The sequence below is a fragment of the Lutra lutra genome, chromosome 9, assembly GCF_902655055.1.
Source record: "Lutra lutra chromosome 9, mLutLut1.2, whole genome shotgun sequence".
Classification (NCBI taxonomy): domain Eukaryota; kingdom Metazoa; phylum Chordata; class Mammalia; order Carnivora; family Mustelidae; genus Lutra; species Lutra lutra.
In genome coordinates this window covers 117,324,044-117,337,473 of record NC_062286.1, presented here as the reverse complement: position 1 = coordinate 117,337,473, position 13,430 = coordinate 117,324,044, and the positions used below count along the sequence as shown (strand labels likewise).

Sequence of the window (13,430 nt, the reverse complement as noted above, 5' to 3'; positions counted from 1 at the left end):
TTGACAAAGGACTCATTTCCAAAATATGCAAAGAGCTCCTACAAACCAGCAAGAAAAAGACAGTCTAATAATATAGTAGGCAAATATTTTAGACATTTTACAAAAGTAGGTATACAAATGACACTAAGCCCATGAAAAGATGTTCAAAATCATGAGGCATCAGGGAAATGCAAATTAAAACCATCATGGGATACCATCACAAACCCACCAGAATGATTAAAATAAAAGAAAAAAAATGGACCAAAGTGAGTGTCGGTGAAGATATGGAGCAACTGGAATGCTAATACCTTGCTGATGGGAATGTAACATGGACAGCCCCTTTGGAAAAACAGTTGAATGTAACTTTTATAAGAGTTACTTATAAGTAAATAGAAATATGTGTATACAAAGACTTCTCTATTAATGTTTATAGCTTTTTAATTTCTTTTCTTTTTAAATCTTTATTTTTATTTTTTTAAAAAGATTTTATTTATTTATTTGACAGAGAGAGATCACAAAAAGGCGGAGATGCAGGCAGAGAGGGAGAGATGCGAAAGTAGGCTCCCTGCTGATCAGAGAGCCTGATGCGGGACTTGATCCCAGGACCCTGAGATCATGACCTGAGCTGAAGGCAGAGGCCTAACCCACTGAGCCACCCAGGCGCCCCTCTTCTCTCTTTTTTAAAGATTTTATTTATTTATGACAGAGAGAGATAATGAGAGAGGGAACACAAGCAGGGGGAGTGGGAGAGGGAGAAGCAGGCTTCCTGCTGAGCAGGGAGCCCAACTGGGGCTCGATCCCAGGACTCTGGGATCATGACCTGAGCTGAAGGCGGACGCTTAACAACTGAGACACCCAGGCACCCCTATAGCAGCTTTATTTCTAATATCCCATAACTGGAAACAACCCAAATGTCCAGGAAGTGACTGGATAAATTGAATTACATCTATACAGTACAACACTAACAATAATAAACAATAAACAACATTAACAATATACTCTGATACACACGACGTGAGTTAATCTCAAAAGCATTATGTTAAGCAAAAGAAGCCATATACAAAGATGTACATACTGAATGATTCTATTTGTACCACATTCAGAAAGGCAAAACTAGATTGATTTAAAAAGTAAGGGGAGGGGGGTGGTGCCTGGGGGCTGAGTTGCTCTTGGCTTTGGCTCAGGTCATGATCTCAGGGTCTTGAAATGAGCCCCTGTCAAGCTCTGAGCTCAGCGGGGAGTCCTCTTGAAGATTATCTCCCTCTGCCCCTTCCCCTATATGCCCACACGGTCTCTCTCTCAAATAAATACCCCCTCCCCCCCAAAAAACCAAATAAAATAAAGATAAGAAAAATTTTGGAAAAAAAGCCCCACCCAAAGTCTCATTTCTCCCTTTATCTTTTCTTCGGAGCACATTTAGTTAAATTTGGGTACGTTATTCAAGCTTATGATGCAGCTACATTTATTTTACAAACAGACCCACCAGAGAGAAAGGACTCTGTTCAGGGCAGATGGAAGATTCTCAACGGGCAGACACTGCCCTCTAGGGGTTATTTTTGAAATTTGCTGGTGTTTTTTTTTTTCATCTCGTAAGACTGAAATTCTTTTACTCATTCAACAGGCAGGCAGAGAGAGAGAGGAGGAAGCAGGCTCCCTGCCGAGCAGAGAGCCCGATGCGGGGCTCGATCCCAGGACTCTGAGATCATGACCTGAGCCAAAGGCAGTGGCTTAACCCACTGAGCCATCCAGGCGCCCCAAACCCACTAGGTTTTAGAGTGATTTGTCATGTAACAATAAAAAATGATATAATATTTCTCTGTGTATTAGTTTAAATTATTCATCCTTTTAACCTTTCCCTCTAATTAGTTTAACATGTTTATAATAGTTATTTTAAAGTTGTCTGTGAAGTCCAACACCTGTTCCATGTTTGGATTTGCTGCTATTGGCTATTTTTAGCCAGTTGGTTATGTCATGCATCTTATTTTCCTTCCTTTGTCAAGGTTTTTTAATACCTTTCAATCGTGTGCTAGAAATTGTATTTAAAGGAACTGCGGAGTGTAGAGTAAGTGTTGTTTTCACTCGGGGAGAGTATAGCTTCTGTAAACCAAGAGAGAGATGCATTCTCGGTTCTCCTCGGGTTTGCATACAGGTACAAAGGAACATTTTGGGATTTCAAAGTAATGATTTTTAAAAAGATTTTTATTTATTTATTTGAGAGATATAGCATAAGCAGAGGGAGGAGCAGAGGGAGAGGGAGAAGCAGGATCCTCGCTGAGCAGGGAGCTGACCATATGGCTCGATCCCAGGACTCCAGGATCACAACCTGAGCCAAGGGCAGAGGGTTAGTGGACTGAGCCACCCAGGAGGCCCTTCAAAGTAATGATTTATTATTAGATGATCATGAGGTTACAGAGATTAATAATGACTAAAGATGGCTAGTAAGAGCACAATAGAATTATGGAGAACAATCTGAGTTAATCTCTGAAAATGAACACCCTGCTACCTTAAAAAATTCTAGGAACATCAGGATACATAAACACACTTTTCATCAACTCATGGAACAATGATATCATCATATGTCATATAGATTCCAGAAGATTCCACTGCACACTTGTGAGACAGCAAGACTGAAAAAGACAAATACTCTCTTATTATTATTGTTATGAAAATATTTTGACTTCACCTGAAAGGGGATTTCCTGAGTACTGCTAGGGTAGACAAAGAGACGAACACAGAGATCAGCTACACGTGTTTATTGACAGAATTTAGGAATCCACTGCGGTCAGACTCAGGGCAGCTCCATCTGTGTTTTCATGGCTTCAGGCTTCAAAGAACTTAAAATGGCCATAGCTGTTCTCTTGGCTGGAACTTGGGCTTCACACAGCACAGTTTATTATTGGTACAGTAAACATAGACCCTTTCTCTCTTGGAGCATTTCTGGCGGCATCTGCCATGAAGATTCCAGCATTTTTGGGTGCCGCCTGACACAAAAAAGAAAGAAGAATGGAGAGACAGTGTCAGCCCTGAGAAGAGGTATTAAAGCAGGTCTTTGACCATTGGCCTCCTTTTTCTTTCCTTCCCTTTTTAAACATTGTGGTAAAATACAAAGAACATAACGGGACGCCTGGGTGGCTCAGTTGGTTAAGCAGCTGCCTTCGGCTCAGGTCATGATCCCAGCGTCCTGGGATCGAGTCCCACATCGGGCTCCTTGCTTGGCGGGGAGCCTGCTTCTCCCTCTGCCTCTGCCTGCCATTCTGTCTGCCTGTGCTCACTCGCTCTCCTCTCTCTCTCTGACAAATAAATAAAATCTTAAAAAAAAAAAAAAGAAATGTTTAAAAATACAAAGAACATAAAACTTACTAGTGCAAGCATTGTTTTTGTTTTTTTTAAAGTTTGTTTATTTGTTTGTTTATTTATGTAATCTCCACACCCAATGTGAGGCTCAAACCCATGACCCCGAGATCAAGAGAGCATGCTCCTCCAACTGAGCCAGCCAGGTACCCATCAAGCTTTTCAAAGTGCATGGTTCAGGGGAATTAAGTATACTAACAGTGTTATGCAACCATCACCACCATCCAATTCCAGAACTTTCTAATCATCCCAAAGAGAAACCCTGCACGCCTTTCCCCAGCACTGGGCAATCACCAGTTTACCCTCCACTCTGTTGATGTGCCTACTATGGACATTTTATGCCAATGGAATTATGTACCGTGTGGCCTTTTGCATCTAGCTTCTTTCCCTCAGTGTGTGTTCATGGGTTATCCATACTGGTTGTTTTTTGGCTTTGTTTTTGGCCAACATTCCATCACTTTCTTCATAAGTTTATTTATTTATTTATTTATTTATTTATTTATTTATATTTTTGCCAAGGTCTATCATTAAGAGGTGGCTGCACTTAGGTTTTTTCTCATTAATTACATTACAGTTAAGTACACATAATATAAAATTTGCCATCGTAGCCAGTAGCCATTTTTAAGCACACAGTTCGACGGTGTTCAATACATTGTGGGTAGCCACCATCGCCAGCCACCCGCATAACTCTTCATCTCGTAAGACTGAAATTCTTTTACTCATTCAACAGGAACCCCCATTTTCCCCTTCCCTGGAGCCCCTGGCAACAGCCCATCCATATTTTGGGGGAGGCCTTTCCTGTCCCAGGATCTTGCTCAATCAACAGATTGCAAGACTTGCCAACACAGCTCCCGGAAGAAGTGTTCTGACAGTTTGGGGGTGCCTCAACCTAGAGGCACACGAATCTGGGACAGTTTTTCTATTCCAGCCACAGGTTTTGCAGCAGTTAAAGATGAAATCCTCTGCCTGAACCAAATGAGGACCTGTACACCCTTCTCTGTTCTGAAAAGCCCCACGCCTGCTCTGACTCGGGTCTTCAGGGGCTCTGGCAGCTGAACGAAGCCTGGGACCTCCAGTTGTATCTGTTAAACCACTTTCTTTGGACAGTAAAGCCCTGACTCTTCTCTATTTCCTTCCTTTGTAAGTTAATTTTAAGTTTCATTAATTTGTAAATTTTATTATTTCCTTCTTCCTGCTATAGGTTTTGACTAGGTGTATTTTGTGATCCGGAGTAAGCTTTCTTTGAGACGATCTTTTGATCAATACAGGGGAGAGAGTCTAGGGGGAAATCTGTGCTTCATTGAAAAAATGCATCGTCTGGAGCCGGGGTGATTTTGCTCCTGAGGGGATGTTTGGAATGAAATGTGTGGAAACATTTTTTTTTTTTTTTTTGTCAGAGAGAGAGGGAGAGAGAGCGAGCCCAGGTAGACAGAATGGCAGGCAGAGGCAGAGGGAGAAGCAGGCTCCTGCTGAGCAAGGAGCCCGATGCGGGACTCGATCCCAGGATGCTGGGATCATGACCTGAGCCGAAGGCAGCTGCTTAACCAACTGAGCCACCCAGGCGTCCCAATGTGGAAACATTTTTATTTGCTGCAACTGGTGAGAGGTGCTATTGGCAATTAAGTCAGTAGAGGCCAAGGATTCTGCTAGATATTCTACAGTGGACAGCCATAACAAAGGACTATCTAGCCCAAAGTGCCAAAAGGTCAATAATGGTCAATAGTGTCAATCATGCTTGGTCTAGGTAGACCACAGTCTTTAGGGCTATCTGATTTTGATTATGTGGGAATTATTTTACGACTCTATGAGCTGTTGATAAACAATAGTAGGGCAAAAATAATTATTACTTTAGGGGCACCTGGGTGGCTCAGTGGGTTAAGCTTCTGCCTTCGGCTCAGGTCATGATCTCAGGGTCCTGGGATCGAGCCCCGCATCGGGCTCTCTGCTCCGCAAGCGAGGAGACTGCTTCTCCATCTCTCTCTGCCTGCCTCTCTGCCCACTGATCTCTCTCTGTCAAATAAATAAATAAAATCTTTAAAAAAAATTATTTCTCTCTATTTTCAAGTATATTCTTTTGCATAGTGGTTCAGTGGATTCCCTCTCTTGCTCTACACCATGGAGCGGGGGACCAGTTTCTTTCTTTCTTTTTTTTTTTTTTAAAGATTTTATCTATTTATTTGACAGACAGAGATCACAAGTAGGCGGAGAGGCAGGCAGAGAGAGAGGAGGAAGCAGGTTCCCCGCTGAGCAGAGAGCCCATGTGGGGCTCGATCCCAGGACCCTGGGATCATGACCTGAGCCGAAGGCAGAGGCTTAACCCACTGAGCCACCCAGACGCCCTGGAAAACCAGTTCCTATTGATGCTTTGATCCAGTTATAAAACCTGCCTTGTTCTCTCATTATGAGTTATATAAAATCTTTAACACAAGCTCATATGTACATATAAGTATACATACATATATATGAGCCAGGAATTTTTTTTTCCAGGTTTTACTTATTTTATTATTTGAGAGAGCAAGAGAGACAGAAATAATGGCAAAGAACATGAGTGGGGAGGAGAGGGAGAAGCAGGGAGCCCAACGTGGGGCTTGATCCCAGGACCCTGGGATTATGACCTGAGCCGAAGGCAGAAGCTTAACTGACAGTGCCACCCAGGCAACCCTAGGTTTTTTTTTTTTTTTAATTATCTTTTAAAACTTCTTTTGAACCCTGAGCAGACTACCATCACAAGAACTAAGTTCTGAAAAAATAGCCGAGAAAAATCTGACATGTGATGCAGACATTAAGATGGCTATTGGGTGTTTCTTTCCGGATTGTATGAAATGGAACTTGGTGGAAAATTTGACCCATCACAATAAAGAAAACCCATAGACTCTTGTTCTTCTTCTTTTCTTTTTTTTTTTTTAAAGATTTTGTTTTTAAGTAATGTCTACACCTAACATGGGGCTTGAACTCAACCGGATCAAGAATCACATGCTCCACTGACTGAGCCAGCTGCTGCACCGGAAACTTATCAAACTGTTCTAAGACGACACTGGTGGAGAAGTTTGAACTGATCAGTGAGGGCAGCTCCAGTGTATGTCCCTCTCTCCAGCTTAATAACCCTCGGAAAAACAGCAAAAGTGGGACAGGAAAAGGAACCACTGTCTCACGGACTCTGCACGGCTGCCTAAATCTCAAGGATTTGAATATGTACTCACTTATGTCTGCCTTTTCTGTGGAGGACCAGAGGCTTTTCCTTGCCAGAAAGCAACAGTGTTTCCTGTGACTAAAAACAATTGTAGTTTGTCTTCCTGTTTGGGAAAGCCTACCTGCCTTTCTAGTGACCAAGGTGCTCTTTTTCCTGGGATATTAATTAAGGAAGGGCAGTTTTGCCAAAAATCATGCCGTCCTTATCATTCTCAACCCTCAGAAAAAATAGAAAGAACTTGCCGTATGTTGAAATTAAAACTTGCTAAACTGACAGAAGGTCCTGAAGAGCCTAAGTGACTCATAATTTGTTCACGGTCCATTGTTTACTGTTTTTCTCCCCCCAGCAAATTGTAGAAGGCCACGATATCTTGCCCAGCTCCTTTTCCTTTCGCCGTACAGTTGGATTAAGTTGGAACAATTTATTGCCTTTTCATGTCAGGAATCAAACCCTCGCTCTTGAACTCAGTGGTTGGGGATGCGTATATTCTTCTGCAAAACACCTGTTCTCACGTGGTGATGAAAAGAATTGCGCAAAGAAGCTGAAGAACTTGGAATCAATCTAGATGGGCTTACTAGCCCTGGGGAATCAATCTAGATGGGCTTACTAGCCACCCACATGCCCCCCCAGAAAACGTTCTGATGTGTGCTTGTGCGTGTGAAGGCATCCACATAAGCAACCAAAGCATTTGTTGAGTGAACCATATAGTCTGACTTCTAAGACTCATGAGTTTGTTTCTGGTGGCTTTTCCTGGATATTCTCAACAGGACTCTGGTCCTGGGTGCACACTTTTGCTAGTGATGCTTTTTCTCCTGATAGGAATACCACTCACTGGGGCGCCTGGATAGGTCAATGGATTAAGCCTCTGCCTTCAGTTCAGGTCATGATCCCAGTGTCCTGGGATCGAGCCCTGCATCGGGCTCTCTGCTCAGAGGGGAGCCTGCTTCCCCCTCTCTCTCTGCCTGCTCTCTGCCTACTTGTGATCTCTCTCTCTCTGTCAAATAAATAAATAAATAAAATCTTTGAAAAAAAGGAATATTACTCATTAAGTGTGCCCTATCATGTCTAATCAAGATCACTTTGAATAGAAAGTATTAATATGAATTCATGAGATATTTTATATGTATTCAATGTGTTGATTTTCCCACCCAGTTCTGTCTACTGAAAAGACGTGGAATGAAAGACTAATTTAGTAGGATTGAATATCTCTAGCACCTAGATCACGGTTCTGAAATACCACTTCCCTACTTAGAAAAACAAAAACAACAACAACAACAACAACAAAAACCCCCAGAGCTTCTTGGAGAAATGAGGATTTCAAGACCTGGGGCAGGAATTGTACAAGATGAGCCTAGAATGTCTTGTCACCCCAGATAACCAGCTACAAACCAGTGAAACTGCTTTTGTCACTTAACAAAAGGATAAAGTCTCAAGTCACATCTTTCAGAAATTTTGTATTTGAAATCATATGGGCAGGACTGGAACATTACATTCTTTCCTGAGGAGCCACTCTCTCAAAACAGAAAAGTATCCTTGATTTCAGAGCCAAGGGCAGACTGTCAGAGAAGGGGTTTTGGGATACAAAATTCCACATCTCTCTTCATTTTGTACTTTCCATGGAAATGAAACCCTGAATCCGTTTCTCAGTCTCGGCCTGATGTTAATCCCTTTTCACATGAAGTCTATTAAACACTACTTCACAGAGAAAGACGAATGCCATATGATTTCACTCATATGTGGAATTTAGGAAACAAAACAGATGAACATAGGGGAAAGAAAAAAAGAAGAGAGAGGGGAGCAAACCATAAGAGACTTTTGGCTATGGAGGACAAACAGGGTTGCTGGACGGGCTCTTGGGGGGGAATGGGCTAACTGGGTGATGAGCATTAAGGAGGGCTTAAGTGGCTTAAGTGGTGAGCACTGGGTGTTTTATGTAAGTGATGAATCACTAAATTCTACTCCTGTAGCCAATATTACACCGTAAGTTAACTACAGTTTAAATAAAAACTTGAAACAAAACAAAACACATAACTTCATTTACATTTTATCCAAACTCCGTCCTTCTCCTTAATCCTATAGAAACCTTATTTGTTCCATCTTTTGTCCCACAGTTCCTTTATTGTGTATTTTCCTTTGCTGTGCCAAGTTAATAGGTCTAACTCCATCGGACTGCAAATGTGTTTCTTGTGGTGTCTCTAAGCTGGGCTTTCTCACAAGGAAACTATCACAAACCAGCAGGGATATATGTAATAAGGCTACCACAAGTCAAAGATGGGACAATTTGACTTTCTGCAGCAATAAAGATTGCAATGAATAAAAATTCATCAAAGATATTAAAAACTGGGGCGCCTGGGTGGCTCAGTGGGTTAAGCCGCTGCCTTCAGCTCAGGTCATGATCTCAGGGTCCTGGGATCAGGTCCCACATCGGGCTCTCTGCTTAGCGGAGAGCCTGCTTCCTCCTCTCTCTCTCTCTCTGCCTGCCTCTCTGCCTACTTGTGATCTCTCTCTGTGAAATAAATAAATAAAATCTTTAAAAAAAAAAAAGATATTAAAAACTATTTTGTCACATTTGGGGGAAGCTTTAGCCAGCTGAGCGGGAGGGGCAGATAGTGAGCCCAGGGGTAAGGGTGGGGGATGGACAAGTCTGAACATGGCCTGAACCCGGTTAGTCTTCCCATGGCCCCCTCATCTGATAGACAAGGCCCCTTAAGGCCTGGACCTTGAATGTTTCCTCAGTTTCCCCCTCATCATGCCCCTAACCCCAATGGTGTGCCAGTTTTCTGAAGGCCCCATGCTCTCTTCCACAGCTGGATCTTTCTTTGCATAAGCTGATTTCTGTCTGGGCCACCCTTCCTGCTTCCTTCTCTTCTCCATCCCCTTCTAATCTCAGCATACTTTTCAGGACTCAGGGTATCCCGTCAGGAGGACTCTTCTGGCCCTCAGACTGGGCTGGTCCCTCCCATGTGCACCTCAGATCCCTAGACCCCCTCTGTCAGAGCTCATGCCACCCTGGGTCATAAATGCCCTTCATTGTCTCCCCCAGGAGACAATCCCCATTGTCATTTATCTCTGTGGCCCTAGGCTCTGACACAGGGTCTGGTACAGAGGCAGCAACAGTGTATGTGAGTTTTTCTCTCTGGTTGAGGTGGTTGTGATCTTTACAAAGCCGAGAACATTCTGGGGACTATTGGTAAAAGGTCCATGGTTGCCCTCTTCTTCCTGCTTCTCCCTCGCACCCCTTCCATTCTTTCTCAGGTGCAAGACCACCTGCACCTGCTTCCTGAGAGAGCACAGATGGATGGCACGGCTGGGCCAGAAGCTTTAGGTGTCGTGGTTGACACCTAAGCTCTGGCACCTGCTGTGGGCGAGGGTGCCTCCTCTCCGTGCTTCCAAAAGGGGAGCTACGGAAGCTGGGCAGCCCATCCTCCCGGGCCTGGGGATTCCGCGACCAGGTCTCAGTCTGCACATCCTGCCCCTCCCCAAGGGGGTCCAGGTTACCTGGCGTGAGCTGGGACAAAAGCAGCAGAGCGGCCAGAGTCAGCAACAGGAGCTTCATGGCTGGAAGTGGCCCAAGGTGAGGCTGCAAGTCCGAGGGGATGGCAAAACGAATGGGGCAGGGCTCCGGCCTCTCTGGCTGGAGGTCCCTTTGTTCAGCGGGACCGATGTCACCCGCACGTGCCTCAGCCGCCCACGGCTTTGGCCCCCGCGCTCCCGGAGCCCAGGGTCTGCAGCCACACACTCGGAGCTGGCACGCCTTCTGCGGTCATTTGGTTAGCGGGGGTGGGGTCGACTGGGAGAGGGCGGGAAGGGGGGCTGGCAACCGTGTCCAAGGTCCTTCCACCAGCTCTAAACCGCCTGCACCGAAGGACCGCCAGGGGGCGCCACGCATGCGGAACGCAGAGGGGCTGGGGAGACCTCGCCCAGAGGGTGATGGCACCTGCAGGTGAGCCCACCTGGCGTCCCAGGCAGAGGAAGTCGGCCCTGAGGCTTACGTTGGGGTTGAGAGTGAGAAACATGATGTGACCGGAGGGAAACCGGGAGAACGGTGGTGAGAGATGAAGCTCCCAGCACCAGCCTGGCGGTGCCCTCTGCCATCCGAGGGCCAAACGCGACGTGTCCCCTTTACCCATGGAGGCAGGTCTTCTGGACCCGGGGCGGAGCCCTTCCCCAGAGATCCAGGAATCAGCTGTTGGGGTCCCTCCTCTGAACTCCCAGGTCCGGAAAGTCCCTTTGTCTCCCTTTCTTTCTGTAGTCACTCTTCTGTTTTCAGGGTTCTATTGTTCTTTCAGTCTTCCAACAACGTGTGACCAATTCCTTGAGTTAAACATCCTGTTGCCTTCCATTTCCTGACTAGACGCTACCCTCACTGGCGTCAAGGGTACAAAAGCATATATAGGGTTTACAAGACAAAATGACTCCAAAACTATTTCCGTAGGGGCAACAGAATGAGGAGGTTGAAGACTGAAAAATAGAAATAATGAGGTCAGGAAGTATAAACAACTTTTTTTAAAAGGATTGTTTATTTTAGAGAGTGAGCTAGCGAGTGTGGTGGGGAGGGGCTGAGGGAGAGAGAGAGACAGTCCCAAGCAGACTCCGACTGAGTGCAGAGTCCAGTGTGGGACTGGATGACATGGGACATGATCCCAGAACCCCCAGATCATGACCAGAGGTCGCCACCTGAGCGGAAACCAAGAGTCGGTGGCCCAACCAACTGTGCCACCCAGAACCCTCCAAACAACTCCTTCTGAAAGCTTGATGATGAAGAGGAGTCAGTGGGGAGAAAGGGACACAGTGCCTAAAGGCTAGAAACCTGCCACTATCGTGTTCACTTCCGTTAAGGAGGCTCATCTCTTTAAACAGTGTGTTCCTTGAGGTTGATCTGGGAAGGAGCAGAACCGTTATCAGTATTAGGGGCCAAGGAATTTATTATAAGAATTAAACTTTATTCAGAGTTTATTTATTTATTTGATGGACAGAGATTATAAGTAGGCAGAGAGGCAGGCAGAGAGAGAGAGAGAGAGAGAAGCAGGCTCCCTGCCTAGCAGAGACCCCGATGTGGGGCTCTATCCCAGGACCCTGAGATCATGACCTGAGCCAAAGGCAGAGGCTTAACCCACTGAGACACTCAGGCGTCCCAGAATTAGACTCTATTCAATTGCAGAAGGAGCTGGGAAAGTGAAGATCTGTTCAGGATGGTAGTATGGTCCCCAAGGGAGCTGGTGTAGAAGTCTGAAAGACAATGGACAAAAATACAAATAGACAATTCCCAAAAAAGAATTGAAAGACTCGTGAACATGTGAAAAGATGTTCAGTATTACTCAGAATAGGAATTTTTAAAAAGCTGTCTGTTGTGGATTGAATTGCACGCGCCCTTCCCCCCTCGTCCCAGCCCCCAAAAGAGAGATGTTCAAATCCCAACCCTAAGCACCTGTGAATGTGACTTATCAGGAAATAGGGTCTTTGCAGATGTAATTGCGTTAAAGTGAAGTTGTACTGGATCGGACTGGGCGGGGAAAGGAGGAAAATTTGGACAGAGACCCTCAGGGAGAAGCCATGTGACAATGGAAGCAGAGACTGGGGTGACACAGCTGCAGGCCAGGGGACACTAGGCAACTGCCAGAACCTAGGAGAGAAGCACAGAACAGATTTTTCCCTTGGAGCCCCCAAGGAGGAAGTGATCCTGCCAACACTGGTTTTGAACTTCTAGTCTCCAGAAGTGTGAGAGAAAAAAATTCTGCTCTCTCTTTCTCTTAAATAAATAGAGAAATACTCTTTAAAAGGAAAAAAAAAAAAAAAGAAGAAGAAGAAGGGAGGGGCACCTTTCAGAAAAAAAAGAGGATGGCTCAGTCAGTTAAGTGTCTGCCTTTGGCTCAGGTCATGATCCCAGGGTCCTGGGATTGAGCCCCAAAATGGGCTCCCAGCTCAGTGGAGAGTCTGCTTCTCCTTCTCTTTCTGCCCCTTCCCCGCTCATGCTCTCTCTCTTTCAAATATATAAATTAAACATCTTAGAAAACAAATTTTGTTCTTTTAAGTCACCCAGGTTGTGGTCCTTTGCTGTGGCAGTTCTGGGAGACGGATACATCATCATGTCAAGTTTATTATTACTAAGACACTAATGTATCTTTAGGTGTTTATGACAATGAACAAGGAACATTGTTGTTTCTGCCCAAATGGAAACATCTGTGCCCTTGTTCCTTCTTTTCTAAAGAAAAAAAAATGTGCTACAGGTCATTTAGGCATGCAAACTTTCTCTCTCTCTCTCTCTCTCTCTCTTTTTTTTTTTTAGCAAGAAGTTTATTTAAATAACAGGATGCTTGACTTGAAGGGAAAATGATCTAGGATTCATTTCTTTTAGAGTAATTCATCCATGCTTAAAGACATTGCCTTATATGTAACAGCTATGTACAAAAAAGTTATAACATTGTCCTTGGTTTTATAATGATAAGTGAAAACCATTAAAATTCTCCAATTGAACAAGGTATGCAAGGATTTTTATGTTGCTCTTTTTTTGTTGTTGTTAAACAGTGAGAGAAAAATAACTTACCAGAATAAAAAGATAAGAGCTGAATGAACATGCCATGAATAGAGAGAGGGGGTATTTTCACAGATGCAAAATACAGACAGAAAATACTCCATAGGATGGGGTATTTTCCCGATCCCTTCTCCATTTGATGTCGATTAAAACACACCCTTGGCCATTTAGTTTAAAAAAAATGCAATATTCTTTTGCATGTACACAGTCACCTCATGTACAATAAAGGAATGGGGAAGGGGACAATAAAAGAATCGAGAAAATGATACTGTAGTAGTCAGGATGTGGTGGAATCAAATTGCAGTTTTCTCATGGAGAATGTCTTCCTGGTCTGGAAGAACAGAGTTGAGTCTTAAAGTAAAATAACAGGTTCCCTTC

At 44.3% G+C, this 13,430-nt stretch overlaps 1 protein-coding gene across 1 annotated transcript; it reads right to left on the bottom strand.

The window, feature by feature from the left end:
* Positions 1–2,711: 2,711 nt before the first annotated feature.
* On the bottom strand, positions 2,712–10,277 carry DEFB123 (defensin beta 123). The gene is made up of 2 exons (XM_047746539.1): positions 10,019–10,277; positions 2,712–2,960 (listed from the first exon to the last, which is right to left on the bottom strand). Exons 1-2 carry the CDS (start codon positions 10,074–10,076, stop codon positions 2,815–2,817), a joined length of 204 nt encoding a protein of 67 aa, XP_047602495.1. The 5' UTR covers positions 10,077–10,277; the 3' UTR covers positions 2,712–2,814.
* Between the last annotated feature and the right edge of the window lie 3,153 nt (positions 10,278–13,430).